The sequence below is a fragment of the Cottoperca gobio genome, chromosome 18 (genome assembly GCF_900634415.1).
Source record: "Cottoperca gobio chromosome 18, fCotGob3.1, whole genome shotgun sequence".
NCBI lineage: Eukaryota > Metazoa > Chordata > Actinopteri > Perciformes > Bovichtidae > Cottoperca > Cottoperca gobio.
Window position 1 is genome coordinate 591759 of NC_041372.1, and position 16876 is coordinate 608634.

Consider the following 16876-nt stretch of genomic DNA (forward strand, 5'->3'; position numbering starts at 1 on the left):
TTTTATCTGCAATACCTAAACCTCAGCTGATGCCCTCTTCTTAAATGTGATATTTTAAAGATCTCATGGAAATTGTGAACAGCATTTTTTATTATTTTCAGACAATTTATAGACAAAAGGAGTTCCCAGCACATGAAGAAGAGAATCTTCATGATGAACCTAGTCAGTGGAATATCAGCCCTTCTGGTCAGCTGCAGCACAAAGATGCATCCTCACTAATACAAAGTTTCCCCTCCAGTTTTAAATATAGCCTAAAACCCTGATCAAACTTCCCCTCCAGTTGTGATCACAAGTAAAGTCATACCTGCAGGGTGGCACAGCTTCAGGTAGCTGGTGAAACGTCTCAGTAACAACACGCTCATCACAAACGATCCGTGCAGGCGAGCCGGCTCGGGAGTACGAGACGCTAGTTTGACGAGACGTCTGCTCGGCTATCTTTATCTGCGACCATAAGCAGAGACTAGCACGAGCTCGCAGCCGGTCTGCGCTCAAATTGTTTTGGGCACCTGTCATCCTCTATTATAATTAGCAAGTAGACGTCTAAATAATTGCCATCAGGCTGCGGCTGCTGTATCAGTGTTGGGAGCCAGAGCCCTTTACCACCAGGATTATTTAAAGGGCCGGCGCGCCTGCACAAAGCAGTGCCCTCAGCAAAGTCTTAAACTGTGTATTCAGTCAGCACTGAGAATGATTAACTCACACACACACACACACACACACACACACACAGCTTTTGATCATAACTGTGACAGTGCCAGGAGAGCGGGAGGTAACACGCTCGTCCCTGTAGGGATTGGGGATGGTTGTAAAAGTAAATGAGGCAGATGGGTCCGTCTTGAACGTAGTGTGAAGAAAATGACAAGGCTCCTTTGAGGAATACAGAGAGAATAGTTGAGATAGTTGAGCACAGTAGGAATAATATAGACTAAATGTACAGTGATGTTATAAGTCTGCATGATTGTACAAACCCACAGATGTTTTCACAGAACGTGTATAAATCAACATGCATCAGTGTAGAGACGTCTCATACCTTGAGTCTTCTGATGCGTCATGTCTATACGGAGCTGCAGGCCACCAGGATCTGTAGGCCGCCAGGATCTGTCCTGCAGAGCATCGCCTGCCGTAGCGTGACTACTTGACTCGTCCTTCTCCTCTCTCCCTCTTTCCCCCCCCGATTACACTGATGTAGTGTGGAGATGTATGTCAGGCCCACACACGCACACATAAATATATATAGCATATTCACACAGAGCTGCAGCCTGTGGGGGGACCAGAGGTCAGTATGCTTGTCTCCACCAGCTCCTCGTGTGTGTGTGTGTGTGTGTGTGTGTGTGTGTGTGTGTCCTTTTAATTCTCTCTTATGTCCTGGAAAGAGACATTATAGTGCAGTCTCCTATTAACCACCTTTTATGATCCAGACATTTCCAGGCTCTCTGGTCACATGTAGTAAAAAGAGAAGCGTCTTGATGTGGATGTTTCTCCTCTGTGCTGTGCTGATGCCTGCTCAGACGTAGAGGCTAACTGGAGCTAGCGTCACTGCTGGTGCTCACTGAGCTGCAGCTGTCCGTCAGGACCAGTACCCATCGTGAGCCTCTCACACCCAGCTCACATGCTGCCACTCACAGGTTAGATATGAGGAGGCAGGACATAGCTCGGGTTGATCTCGTGCAGGCACAGGGGCATGTTCCTGAGGTGCACTGAGGATCTTCCTGTTCAGTTACTGACTCGCCACAGGGCAGTGTGACGGCGCTTCAGTGGCCTGCAGTCCTCATTCAGTCTGCTCTGAGCGCATGCTGCACTCTACGCTGTAATACAACACAGAATTCATCCCCAAAGAATGTTCTTTGGCGGCGAGCAGGGAGTTTTCCTCCCATGATGCATCTCAGCAACAGTTGAACTGGCGCATGCGGCCGCGGGGAGCAACGCTCCAGCAGGTTACAAGCCTCGGTGAGAGCGAATGTAAATTAAAGGCAGTGTTAAGCACTTTTCAAATTAGATGTGAAATGTTAAGCAGGGGTGTGGGTTGCAATTAACGTGGCGAGACCTCTGACCCCGGCGGGAGGGGGTGGCGTCCTTGAGACATAACTGCTCAACAGGAGCCGCCGCTGTTATACAATGAGCTGCATCAGTCAGCTGTGGAGAGGTGGAAACAGTAAGCCCGCGCCCCACACCCCCCCCCCCCCCCCCTGGTCCGTGTGACAGCCACAGGAGGAATGTATTGGAGCATTTCAGGGATACACCAAATTAGCCTATTTTCTCTGATGAAACGTTGGTGTGATTTGAGCGTGTGCCAGCGTTCTGTCTCTCATGTTGTCTGAAATAGATTTCTCCTCTCCCGGCTCCTGAAGCTAACAGAGTTTGGCACCGTACCAAGATGATCCCAGATAAAGATATTTCGCGAGACGCTCTCCAGCGTGCAGCCCCAGTTATGTCGAGCGCTCTCTTTTGTCTGCGCGCACTTGTCCATCACACATTTACTCGTCTCCTGCATCTCCTATTATGCATGTCACATGACCACCTGAGCACACATTCAGTCGTCTGTAGTTTATTTTTAAGCTTGACTCCGGTACAAATCCATTCCTAACATCTACATTTAGCACGCAGAAAGGATCCAGCTGTGAAAGTGCATGAGTGAGTAACCTGTCATCAGCACTTCCTGTTCCCCAGCAGACGACTATCATCACTTAGTAAACCATCAGAAGGCATCGTGTTGATTTGTACATGGGACTCGCATCCTTCCTGCTATTACAGTATGTTGCAAGATGACAGAGTTCCCCCGGAAGGGGACCAAGTCATGAGCAGAGGAGAGGAGAAGTAGGTCAGCTCCTGGGCGTTTGTTACATCATTCATATTCATAAACAGCACCCAGTTGTTGCAGTGAACCCGCTCCACACACTGTTTATTCTTCTGCCTTCAAATGTTAAACACATTACACATCAGCATGATAGTGTGAGCAGCTGACATACATACATCCTGCTGGAATCACACATTCACATCAGCAATCATCTCACACACACACACACACACACACACACACACACACACACACACAGTCCTTTTTATTAGAGAAGCAGAGATAACGTGTTGATGAGCTCTGAGGTGCTCTGTGTCCTTCAGAACCAGCTGCTGTTTGAAACTAAGCTAACAGCTGCTGTTTAATGCTAAGCTATCAGCTGCTGTTTGAAGCTAAGCTAACAGCTGCTGTTTAAAACTAAGCTATCAGCTGCTGTTTGAAACTAAGCTAACAGTTGCTGTTTAATGCTAAGCTATCAGCTGCTGTTTGAAGCTAAGCTAACAGCTGCTGTTTGAAGCTAAGCTAACAGCTGCTGTTTAATGCTAAGCTAACAACTGCTGTTTAAAGCTAAGCTAACAGCTGCTGTTTAATGCTAAGCTATCAGCTGCTGTTTGAAGCTAAGCTAACAGCTGCTGTTTAATGCTAAGCTAACAGCTGTTGTTTGTAGTTTCATGTTTCCCGGCTGGTATTAATCTCCTCTCAGAACATATACGCGTATCTCCCGAAAACTATTGCGTGATTCTAGCTGAGGTTTCAACTAATGTTCATTTCTATTATTGATTCATCTTTTTTTATTAATACAACTATTAGTCTGTAAGAAGTCAGAAAATAGTGAAAGATGCCCGTTACAGAACCCACGTCTTGAAGAACCTACAAATGCACATTTACATAAAATGGTATAAAAAAAGAGAAAAATGTCAAATGTAAACATCTGTGAAGCTGAATTGTTTGGCAGATGACTTGTGTATGTTTCCTGTTCATAAAGTAGTGCTGAACTGTTATAATACAACATGTATATATTATACAACATTATCTTTAAACAGATGATTCCTATGTGCTGATAATGAGAGCACACAGTGTTTGTTGGTTTAATGAGTGATATATATGATATAATGAGTATACAGTGAGTGGAGCCATTCTTAATTTCAGTGCTGCGGCTGCACTCGTCCTTCAAACGGAGAGGATAAAGAGCGAGCTGCAGGAGAGTGTGGGAGACTGAATACAAACTGAGTCAGTCACAAGGCTGTGAATCGCACTGATAGTTCAAAACATGATGCTATTTCTGCCAGCTACTGTTATTCACTCAGCCCTAACACAATCAGACACTCCAACACAACCATTATGCAGGGGGCGAGATTGACCTCTTCTCAACTCCCAGCAGCCTCTGCTGCACTTTCACAATCATCTGTGAGTGGAGCATAAATACCTCGACTAAATGTTTGTTTATTTAGTATTCTATGCGTTCTTTGTTGAATAGCTTATTTAAGAAATAAATATGACGTCTCCCCCTCCATTCAGACGTGGAGGAGAGGAACTGAGGAGCTGACTCTGAACATCCTGAAGGATGGCCGAGTGAAAGACAGGATACTTACTGCCGGCTTTATTTTACAGACAAAGCCTACATGTGGCTCACGGTCCACGTGATGTAGCTAAAGGTGTGTGTGTGTGTGTGTGTGAGAGGTTCGAGGGTGGCGCTCACTGCACAGACTCCCGGGCTTCTTTTCTTAGAGCTGCAGAGAAATCTCTCCTATTGATCCGTCCGCATGTAAACAGAGCATCTCCGGCTCTGGGTGTGTATGCACAGGAGATTTCCTTCAGAGGAGCAGATACTATACAGTGTATTCATGCTCTTCTATTTTCATACTCGGCCTCTGTGATTTAAAAAGCCTCTCGATGGCGTCTAGTGCTAAAAGTGAAGTACAGAACACTTGTGGAAGTGGAAAATGTCATCGGCTGGACGATTTAGCTTCAGCTTGAAATCATTTGTTCCACATTCTCCATACGAAGGTCCTCTGAATGCAGAGAGGCTCTTCAGTGTGATCCTCCTGTGCACGACAGTAGAAAGAGCTGCAACGATGAGCCGACTAATGGATTAATGATAATCGATTAATCGTTGTTTCTTTTTTTAATGCAGAAATGTCATTAAAGTCTGTTCAGCCTCTCAAATATAAAGTGATCCGCTGCTGTTCTGTGTTGTATTAAAGTGAATAACATCACCTTGAACTAAACCGGGACATTTGTCTCTATTTTCTGACATTTTGTAGAGCAGCTGATGTTTAGAATCAGCAGAATAAAGGATAATTAATATGATGGTGAGTTGCAGCTCTAACAATAAGACCTTGTTAGGATGTTGACATGATGAGTACACAACTAACTGGAGCACAGACTTTGTGTTTGTGAAGGCTTGACATCCGTTGACCGTATGAGCATTAGACCGCTCCTCGCCATCATTATAACCACGAGGTCCTTTTGGTTTATCGTACATCAGCCTCTCTGGTGCAGAGGCTCACCCTGTGCTCCCTGCTCTGGGTGCTTCTGTACGCCTGGCTGCTCTCCTCATCTCCTTTACTCTCCGTGTATACGACTGGGCTGGAGTTTTAGGGGACCGGGGGTGGGTTGGGGACAGATCCCCCCCCCCCCCTCCTTCTCGGTGCTATAAAAAGAGCACGGAGAGTCGCAGCCTGGCTCTCGGACACACCACATCTGTCCACTGCTCGGTAGGGACAGGGTGTTCTCTCCTCCAGTGTTCAGCCTCTGCTGGTGCGTAACGCAGGAACCTATGAAAGATTCTTACTGTCGGCCTCGCAGCACCATAATGTAATCATTTACTGGAAATATAATAAACATTGCACTCACCCTGATTGAGAATGAAATACACTCATGATTTAATAACTTGACCAACGAGAAAGTCACCCGGAGAGCGCAGACCTCCACCGAGGAGCAGCTCCTCTGAGGGGCCCGGCCCCCCCCCCCCAGCTCCTGCCAGCCCCTGCAGCTACAGAGAAGGACGTGTTGTACCGCTCAGAGCGTTTCAACCACACGTTGATGTTTCACACTTGTTCAGACTTGAGGGACGCTCACCTTGAATATTCAGGAACTAATTCTTCTGATTATTCCGACAGCACATGAATGCAGCACAAGTGCCCGATCTCGCCGATCTGCACCTTCAAACAAGTTTAAAGAACATCTGTAGTTTCTGTTTCCTGCTAACGCACGGACTGAAAACGTAGTAATGTCGTAAAATGTCCTTTTTAATACAATTTATATCTTCTCTGTGGGTTTTTGTCTTTTTTTCCTCTAGTGTACAAACATACAAAATATATAATACTGTCAGTGTCATGTAAGAGCCAGATGTGTCCCTCCATGGAGCTGAACGGGTAAATAATTAAATTCATCAAGTGGCCAGAGAAACGTGCAAACAAGGTTTTTCATGTTTACACTTTGACTTCCAGTTATCATGTTTCATTTCACCCGTCACAGTCACTTAGCTTCACTGGGTCTGGCGTACGAGCAGCAGGAGTGACAGAGAGAGAACATCTTTGTCTGTGTAAAGACACATAATGAGGCTTTCTGCAGCCACACACCTGGAGATGCCCTGTTTCTGTTTACATGCAGCCTGCTGTAGATTAGCAGCCTACTGCCCACTGTTTGGCAACACGCAGCTGTTGAGATGCAACAGCTCTGCAGACTTAATGTGCGTTTCTGTGTTGTGTATCTGCAGAGTGGGAGGCTACCAATCAGAAGAAGGTAGAGGAAGCGTACGACACCGTCAACATGGAGATCAGGTACGGGAGGTTAGCTTCTATTGGATCCTCGATGCTTTTGTGTGGACGATGCATTTGCTTGCTTGTTGCTGCTGTAAGCAGGGTGGCATGGTATGTAAGCAGGCCTTAAAATAGACTCCATCCGTCTGCTGAAGCAGTGAGGAAAGCTGCACGGTAATGAATCTCACTGTGTGATACCTGAGGCTCATTTTAATGAAGAAACACATCGTAGGTAACATTTCTGCAGCCGTATGAACATGAGACATTCTTCTGTTGTTTCTCTTTAGTCCGGATGATCATGTGCTGATGCTGAGCTAAACTCACCTGCATTTCCTTATTGAAAAATCTTTGTGATCTCAGAGAATCTTAGTTTTTTCTTGCAAATGTATGATTTTATATTGAAGTTATTTTCCCTGAATGTTTTATTTTTCTCGTTAATTTACCACCGAAATCTCAGAGAATATCCAGGTTTCTCCTAAATGGACAACTGTTTCCTATTCCCTTCTCCCCCGGCTCCATAAGTAATTAATTTCCTACACCTGATGGTGTAACATGCTTGAGAAGACAGCAGGTTTGTGTGAGAGCGTTCCTGAGCTTCGGACCAGAGCTGATCCTCTGTGGCCTCAGGCCTGCAAACTGTTTGTTACAGCACCGCTAACATTACCAAAAGGTCAACATTTCTCCCCCTAAACAAGCAGCTGCTCCGCTTCTTCTGTGTCCAGCTTGTTCAGATTACTGAGTGTCTTCAGGTCCTTTGTCAGTGCGCAGAGCTCCTGCACGTCTCGGACCTTTTGGAACGAGCATGAAATGAAAGTCTCCTCCTTATTGGTCCACACCTCTTACTCCTCTCGCCGGCTGTAAAGGCTCATTTCCACTCAAATGCACTCTGTGCCTGAATGTTGTGACCCCTGCCCGACGGAGACACACAACCTGCTTTCCATCCCCCTCTGCCCCCCCCCCCCCCCCCCCAGCAGCTGGTCAAACATCCACAACACGTTTCTCTCAGGTGAAACATAACTTCTGCTCAGACATATTTTAAAACCTTTTCCTTTATAAGAGCTTAAACTTGTTTAAATCTTTACCACCACTGTAACTTCTGTCTGTGGCATTGGCTGAATGTTAGCATGCTGTCTGATATGAGCTTAAAGCTCCTGGTTCACTTTATGGGTTTTGTTTTGGTCAGTGATCTGCGGAAGAAGCTGACCATCGACTACGGACCGGACTGGGAGTTTCTGTTTCTGAACAGCCAGTGTTACAAGCTGAAAGTATACGAGTGAGTACTTTCTTTATTTATATGCTTATTTCTGTCTTTAATAAAGAAACTAATGTGTTTTAATAGTTATGTCAACTCTCAATTATGGAAATCCTGGAAAGCACTTATCTGTGCAGCACCTGTGCACTGCAGGGGGCGTCAAAAGCAGTGGATAGAAATGTAAAAGAGTTGAAAGGAGCATGACAAACGTTGATCAGAGGCTGGATCTTATATTCAACTAAAACTAACCCTATCAGTAGCGAACTCTCTGAGTAAAGATCCACCATTTCAAGCTGATAATCCGAGAGCTCCACATCACCTGCAGGAAGCCGAGCAGCTGAATCAACTAGATTTGATCAACAGAAGGAGCTTCTCTTACTCTCTCCCGCTGCATCCCTGTGGCCCCTGCTGGGGGAGAATCTGTTCTCCTCAGGATCGCCTGCCAGCTGGAGCTTTACAAGCCTGTGGGTGGCTGCAGTTTGAAAGAAAATGATCTGAGATCTGCACTGCCATTACATTTCTCAGACATCCTTGGAATCCGTGGTTTTCCCATGCCGTCACACAGCACCGTGAGTTGTTTGCTTAGTTTGCCATTTAGGAGGCAGAATCTGAAAAAGGGAAGTTTGGAAACATCCACCAGTTTACTGTGGACGGTGTTAGATAACAGTGTTCGGTAACCGTTACACATGATGGAGGCATGATATGTACTTAATTGAAGACCGTCTGCGGTGCTGCTCAGTGCTGCAGTGTGTAGAACAAACCTGAGTGCCAGTCAGGCTGCACACTGCAGGCCTGCAGCTGCTGCTGCTGCTGCTGCTGCTTTGTGCTGATGTCAGCGCTATGTTTGCAGAACAAGTCTTTTCTATTGTAATGCTAAGAGTGAAACATATGGTTTGAAAATAACAATAAAGCACAAATGCTTGTCAAAGTATGTAGGCGAAGCTAAGCGGGGGGGGATGTTGGGATGTCTGATCTCACAGTTGTCCTTATCACTCGGACTACCTGACTCTGTGGCCCTCCCAACACTAACCTTTAGCCTCAGTGCTTTAGCACGATGCTACACAAAGTCTCCTAAACAGCCTAATCTCAATCTGCAACTGTGCACAAATACTCCTGCCAACACAATCGATAGACGTGCAAATAAAAGGTTCAGATGTTGATTGAGAGTTTGGAACGTTCTGGATGCAGATGGAAGTTTATCCTGCAGACGTAAACCTGAGCAAACATTCAGTTGTAAACCGTTTCACAGGTTACCATAGTGAAGAAATCCCTTCGTAGGGTGGAGACGAGCTGTAGCCAGTCTGTCTCTCAGTCTCACATCCTTCAGATGACTGAACAGCACAATATCACCAGCCTGGATGTTGTGCTTGACCTACCAGCACTCCTCCCTGCCCCCCTTTATCTGGCTGCTCGCCTTGAACTGTGATCCTGAGAAGACGTGACATTGACAGACACATAAACCAACACCATGCCCTCCAGTGCCAACAGGCAGAGCTGCAGCTCCCATCCAATAGGAATTGAGCAGAACACACACCCTCGTACTCTCGCCCTCCCTGATGTCTAGATCTCTCACCTTTCATTAACAGGCTCCAGCGTTTTCTTCTTGAGTGGCAGCCAATAGTAAAGTGCCTGAAGCGCTGCAACACTGTCTGTCTTTAATATAAATAATAGCTGTGCATGTTTGAATGAAACCCAGCTGCTGCTGGCGCGGGGTGTGGCGAGCATGAGATCTGAGATGCTACCGGTGGAGGATCATTTGATGACGACGACACAAGTGGAGCCGCTCCGTGTATTAGACACCCTAATGGAGCGAGAGAATAGAAAGAGCTGATTGCTTCACAGACATGTGAGTCAGCTGAGGTCTCTGCTTTTCCTTCTGCCTTCCATTCTTCTCCTGTTTGTCCAGGACGGATATAATCACTGTGACTTTAAAGGGGGGGTAAACAACCAACAACTGCCTTTTGTTGTGGAACAACACGTGGAATGATTAAAGGCAGGATTAGAAGCTAACTGCTGTGTAGTAGCGCTCTCTAAAGACCATCAGCAGGATTAAAGCTTAGAGAAGGAGCTTGTTCTTGATGCATTATCATTTATTTGAATCATTTTGGTTCCTATAGTTACTGTTTGCATTAAATTACATTGGAGCTCACCTCCATTAAAAGCCATGTATTTCCCCGGGTGTTTAGTGCTGCTGAGCCCTGATCACGAGTGTGGAGTTTAAAGCGCAGGCTTCTGCCAGTGAATCAGAAATAAGCCAGTCAACACAGCCTGGCACAGCATGAAGGAGACACCCCATAATGAGTTCTCAGAGGCGGAGCCCCTACCTACAGCAGGCTAATATTCCTCCTGTGGATTTGTTGACACTCCTCAAAGAAACTTAAATGGAAGGGCCGTGATTTATGCAAGACTGTCAGGTCAGATTGCCTCAGCCTCGCCGCTCGTGTCATTAGAAAGTACAGCACTTCAGTGAGTCACGCCCGCCGCTGTGGCTCAGCTCTGACAGCGAGGAGAGGAGGATAACACGGCAACACAAGTGACACGTCCAACTGTCTGCAGAGCACGGCTGCTGCTTCTGGGGAAGAAAGAGTCTGCATCCGGATAAACTGGATACAGCGAGGTGGGCGGGCGGATCCTCCGTGTTGCTGATGACATGTATGTCACACATGACATAACCGCTGTGCCATGATTACCATCACATGGGAGCGTGTGGATGTTTAGACAGGAAGGTGTTTGCTGCCTGTGGATGCAACATTTAATTTGTTCTAGAAGTTCTTGACCTCAGAAAAGTCTCAGACGTGTTGTTAAACTTGAATTGTTGGTTCCTGTGTTCTTCTAACGAAGACTCCCACTGGGACCATCGGGGGCCGTGCGCACACAGGAACTGAAACGCTCAAAGTAAAGTCTAAAGGGGGCGGAGCATTGGACCGCGAGCCTGAAACAAACGTGTCGGCGCTCATCAGATGTGTGTAAGAAATAAGAAAGGGTTTGAGAGCTGCAGGAGTCGAGTCGAAGGAGAAATGTGCTCCTCACGGTTATGTAAATGAGCCTCTAACAAACCAGTCGCATGCATGTGAACAAATGAGGTGAAAACTTGTTTGTGGGGGGGGCCGTTCAACCTTAATTGGAGAGTTGTTGTAATAAGTGTTGTGCTGCAGAAGCTGTTTATGCAGCTCCATGCCTTAGAGCAGCAGCACTTTGTCACACTCGGTAGCTTTCAAATTATGATAGATGTGGCCCAGACATGCACTGTTGTTACATTAAAGCATGAAATGTAGCATTGCTCTTAATGAGCTGCTCATGCAATTAATTAACTTCAAAAAGTCATGTTTGGTCATTAGTCAGGGGCAGAGAGATTCACCTGCTATATTCTGAATCTTTCTTTAGCTGAGGTCAATGTGTTGCTTCGTCTCTCAACACTTCTCTTCCCAAAGCGTATCACATATACGTTATTTCATTTGTGCAAAACAGATGTGAACACACTTGGTTGGGATTTCACTAAAGCGTCGTGCGGCTTTTGCAGCCACTAAACGTCCACAAATTGGACAAAAAGAAACCGCGTTCCTCTCAAAGCTCCAGGCAGCGGTGGCAAGGCCGGCTCCTCCAGAGAGAGTCGAGGAGTCCTTGAGCAAGACACTCAACCCCTCACCGCTCCTGATGAGCGGTGTGTGAATGTGTGTGTGTGTGACTAGCTCGCTGCTCTGGGATGTTTGCACATATTTGAATTAGTTCATGCAGACATTCGGATGCTTTCGATGTAAATGATGAGCGCTGACAGCCACACAGAGTGTGTGTGTGTGTGTGTGTGTGTGTGTGTGTGTGAGATCTTTAACCCTGCCCTCTACCTTCAGTGTGAAGGTTTGAAAGCTGCACGGACTCACTGCGATGTTGAATCTCTCTGCCGTTTATATTCCCGTCTCGGCACCTTTAAACATTTACATTGTTCTTCTTACAAAGTCAACATTTATACTGCAAAGCTTTCTGTGTGTGTGTGTACGCGCTGTAATATCTGTAGCGAATGTGACTGCAGACGATGGAGATCTATAGAAACATTTATGTATTCCTTCTCATCAAGACTTGGTCTTCCTAATTTTCCCAGACACCATGTTGAAGAGTGAGTTCCTGTTGAACCTCTTCGGCTCTGCTGCTCCTTCCTGTACAGCCCACAGCAGGTCATAAAGTCAGCACTCTTTGTTTCACGCTGCCAAACGCAGTCTGTGGGCTGCTGTGCTCAACCATTCTGGGTCAACCTTTCAGACATTTCTTCCTCTTTCTAAATCAGATTGAGATGATTCACAGGCATGAATGCTTTATTACTGTAACAGCTGAGAGTACAAAACCCTCAAACACCAAACCTATCTCCATAACAGGAGCTGCTCAGTCCCTCTGCATGTGTTACTGTGGACAGCAGAGAGGACATGCAGCCACCGACAAAGTGTCCGTCTGTCCCCATGTGGGTCCGTCCAGCTGTCAGTGAGACAACCAAGGACACTACTGACAGCTGTTCTCTAACAAACACCTGCAGGTCCTTTTCACTGGAGATCTGTAGCCTACTGGTTTTATACTGAAAGCAGTGCACAATAGGATACCTCGTGAGAAGTATGTGTATATGTCCTGCCATCGGACTGTATGTCAGGTCAGTGTATCCTCTGAATGTGAACCTGTAGCTGAAGCAAAATGAAATCCTCCCGAGGTTTAACAGAAGTATTTCTTTATGGACCTGTAGCGTTAGGATTCCCCTTAACTCAAAGAAACACATTTAGAAATGACCCCATCACTTCCACAAAGTACTTTAAATATGTAAATATACACATTAGTGTCCCGTGAGATTAGAGCATCAATCTGTTTTTAGAGGATTAAAATAAATCAGGTGAGCGCTGAGCTCAGAGCTGCTGTTGTGTTCAGCGTCTCTGTTTTACAGAAGTATTCAGTGAGCTGCAGTATTGTGAGGACAGATGTTCCACAGTCACTCGGATTGTTCTCACTGGGATGTGGGATCTCTAATTATCCCCTAAAGCTGTGTTCAGGTAGATTTCCTCACATCTTTTACTGTTAGAAGACATTTTCAACACCTTTGAGGAAGATAAGTGTAAAATATTAGTTTGAGCCAACATTTGCTTCATACAGATATATATATCTTTATAGATGTATATCTTTATAGATATATATCTATATATCTTTATAGATGTATATCTATATATCTATATAGATACATATATCTATATATAGATATCTATATATATCTAGATATATATCTAGATATATATATATGTGTATATATATATATATATATATATATATATATCTATATATATATATAGATATATATATATATATATATATATATATATATATATATATGTATAGATATATATATATATAATATATATATATATATATATATATATATATATATAATCTATATATCTATATATATATATATGTATATATATGTATATATATGTATATGTATATATATGTATATATATATATATTATATATATGTGTATATATATATATATATGTATATATATGTATATGTATATATATGTGTATATATATATATATTGTATATATATATATATATATATATATATATATATATATATATATGTATGAATTATGTATATATATATATATATATATATATGTATATATATGTATCTAGTATATATATGTAGTATATAGTATATATGTATATATAATATGTATATATCTATATTATATATATATATGTATATATATAATATATATATTATATGTATATATACTATGTATCTTATATATATATATATGTATATAATAATATATGTAATATATGTATATATATATATATGTCTATATCTATATATGTATTATACTATATATATATAGATATATAATATATATATATATATAGATATATATATATATATATATATAGATATAATATATCTATTATATATATATAGAGATATATATCTATATAGATATATATATCTATATTGATATATATCTAGTATATATATATATAGATATATATATATATACACCACACACACACACACATATATCACTGCCTCAGGTCGTCTCCATGCCTCCACTTCTCGTACTGGGAGAACAGAGGAGCCAGCAGTAATAACGTCTGGAGAAGGCAGCTCTAAATGATCTGCCCCAGGCCGTCTGCCTCATTGCCCTCAGTGATGCCTCTAAAAACTCAATTGGCTTCAAGTTTCGCTTGTTTTGTTTCCAGTTTTTTTAATATAAATTGAGGCATCTTTCAAGTAGGCTATCCCGCTCTGCAGTCCTCTTATCTTTTTCCTGGGTAATTTATGTGCATTCACCTTCCCTTTTCATGTTGTTTCACAGAAGCGTAATAAGAAAAATAAATAAATATATATGTTATGCACTGACTCTCAGCGCTGCATAAAGAATTTCAAGGCTAAAATATGATAAGCTGTCAGGAAAGTGAAGTTCAATCAGACTCGGAGTAAAAACACTGTGCAGCACTTTATTGTGCTTCTCCATGTGGAAAATGAAGGTAAACTGGAGGCCTACTTTGAGCGCGTCGTCTCTTAAACTGGATGACCCGGCTCTGGCTCTCTGGGCTCCAGTACCAAGTTAAGCAGCGCACTGACCCGGTCTCTCCGTGCTCAGGGTGCTCCTCAGACATCATGACTACAGGAGCATTTGAGAGCTGAACGTAAAGCTCTCATCATGGCAGAACTTTTCCAGACATCAGAGACTCTTACACTCACTTATGGATTACCTTTTTGTTTTTCACGTATCACAAATACATTTAATAAAAGTCGGCATAGTCTAACCCAGTGGTTTTCAAACTTTCTGTGGCCAAGGCACACCAAAGACCAAGCCAAAATCTCAAGGCACACCTGTGTTCATATCTGGGCAAAATCCCCTCTATAACACATAGTGTCACTGTTATCACTCTGTGAACATTTATCTAGTCCTTGTAAGAAGCTGTTCTCCTTCACACTAGCAGAGAGCCTTTGATGTGTCACACTCTAATATTTCCCACCATGCACAAATGGCTAAAATGGGTTCGCTTTGACAGATTTTTTTACGATTGTTTTATTTATATTTAGGCGAAAGCATATAAGACCTATCGTTTCTATATTGTGAAATAAGTGTGTAGGACAAAGTAAAGTAAAGTACAGTGTTTACCTGCACTGCGTCCCCCCCCCTAACCCAACGGAACCCCGCGCCCCCCACTGAGATTCAAAAAGGTTATTTTTTTATATTCACGACTCACTTTTCACATTGAACAGGAAATAAACTAAATGCTTATGTTATTTATGTGCACGTTTCAGTGTCTGCTCTGTTGCTTTGCGTATTTACATTCTCTCCTCTGCTCTGTTTCGCGAAGGGCGGAGCTCCTGCTCCCGACACACACATACGTGCGCACACACACGTGTACACACACCTATAGTCAGAGGCAGAGGAAAGGTAAGGAGATAACTTAAAAAATCCGCGCCACGCGCAGCACCCCCACAGAGCAGTAAACTTAGGGGAATCACTGAAGTAAATTACAAATCATTCATAACCTTTTCTACAGTTAAATGCAATAGGCGTAATTGTTTCAAAATCCCACGGCACACCGGGATTTGTCTCACGGCACAGCGTTTAAAGTGTAGGATAGGTATTTATAAATCGGCATGAACATGACTGCATGGATAAAGTTACTTCCTGTTTTGCAACACTTATTGAAACGCATTGACTGTAGATGTGACCCGGCTGGCCTGATGTTATCAGGATCAACTCTGTTGCTTTTTCTGCTAAACAATTAAGCATGTCGCTTTATAATTGCTGAGTCACCTTTGACCTCTGGCACACGGTGTTACCTGTAAACCAATTAGCCGGTGTTGGCGTTGCTGCAGTTTGCTGTGCCACCTCCGCCCACGCGTCACACAGTGTGGGGGGAGACAGGTAATTGCTATCTGTCTCTTGACTGCATAATAAATATGCTTCTCTTTTCTTATTAACCCCTGTGAGTACCAGCTGGGTGTCACAGCTGTGATTAACATGGCTAACGTCGGTATAGTGTTCCAGGCATCCAAACTCCACGTTGCCATGTTTGCCAGGAGCCACTTGGCCATCTGTAACAACCAATCAGGTTGCTCTCTTCTTCTTCTAGAGGTGCATCGACATCCACCGGAGTGTGGAGTGACTCAGGAGCGCGAGCAGTCGGCGCGCCTGCTAAGCGTACGGTCCGCTTGGTCACACATGGGCTGCACACGGACGGTCCTCGTGGACGTGGCGGAAGGCGTTAGTAGGACCAGAGCAGACTCTTGCAGGAACATGGAACAAACAAAAGCTGAGTCATCCTCGCTTTAAGTCCGCTCTACAAAACAAAGATCTCTGTGCTGCAACATGGTGTCAGTGTTGAGTATCAGCACCTTTACAAGTCGATTCACTTTCGATGTTGCTCTTGTGGATATGATTTCTTTCATGTTTGGACTTTAAAGGTCCCGCCTTGCTTTGGTATGGCTGGTGGCCCCGACTACAACGCTGATGCAGAGTCAGAGAAAGACTCAATAGCTTCAGTTGGAAAGAACTGGATTCATAAGAATCATCTCCAGCAGATGTGTGTGGGACCTGAACCTGCAGTCTGATGCAGCTGGAGGTTCTGCACCTTCAGGCCCCAGAACCCCTGCTGGAGACACCATGTGGCGTTCAGGAGCCAGATGGGAGGATCAGCGTTGTCATTTTCTGATCATAGCCTTCTATAGTTATTGTCAAAGGATTGACTGGTGACCCACAAGTCTTTACGTCTGTCTTGTCCTGTTCCCGCCCCGCCTGCACGTCATCACCCGCCACACTCACGGCTGTGCAGTGATTCATCCGCTCAGCGTCTCCACCGGCCCACTCTCTTCTCACTCGCTTTTTATTCCTCGTCTTTGTTCCGCCGGCTGCTTCTTAGCCTTACATTCCAGTGCTGTCAGTCTCGGAGAGAGAGAGAGAGTGTGTGTGTGTGTGTGTGTGTGTGTGTGTGTGTCAGTGTGTCAGCAAAAGTGGGCCCCTGGGACACACACGGGGAGAGACAGACAGGAAGAGACACACGGAGAGAGACAG

At 44.1% G+C, this 16876-nt stretch overlaps 1 protein-coding gene across 2 annotated transcripts in view; it reads left to right on the forward strand.

The window, feature by feature from the left end:
• Positions 1-16876, forward strand: part of LOC115024065 (glucosidase 2 subunit beta-like) — an 88955-nt gene that overhangs the window by 50590 nt on the left and 21489 nt on the right. For both annotated transcript variants that reach the window (XM_029455452.1, XM_029455451.1), the window contains 2 exons: positions 6516-6579; positions 7742-7831. In XM_029455452.1, the coding sequence (XP_029311312.1) occupies positions 6516-6579; positions 7742-7831 (154 nt within the window). The remainder of the gene's footprint in view (positions 1-6515; positions 6580-7741; positions 7832-16876) is intronic.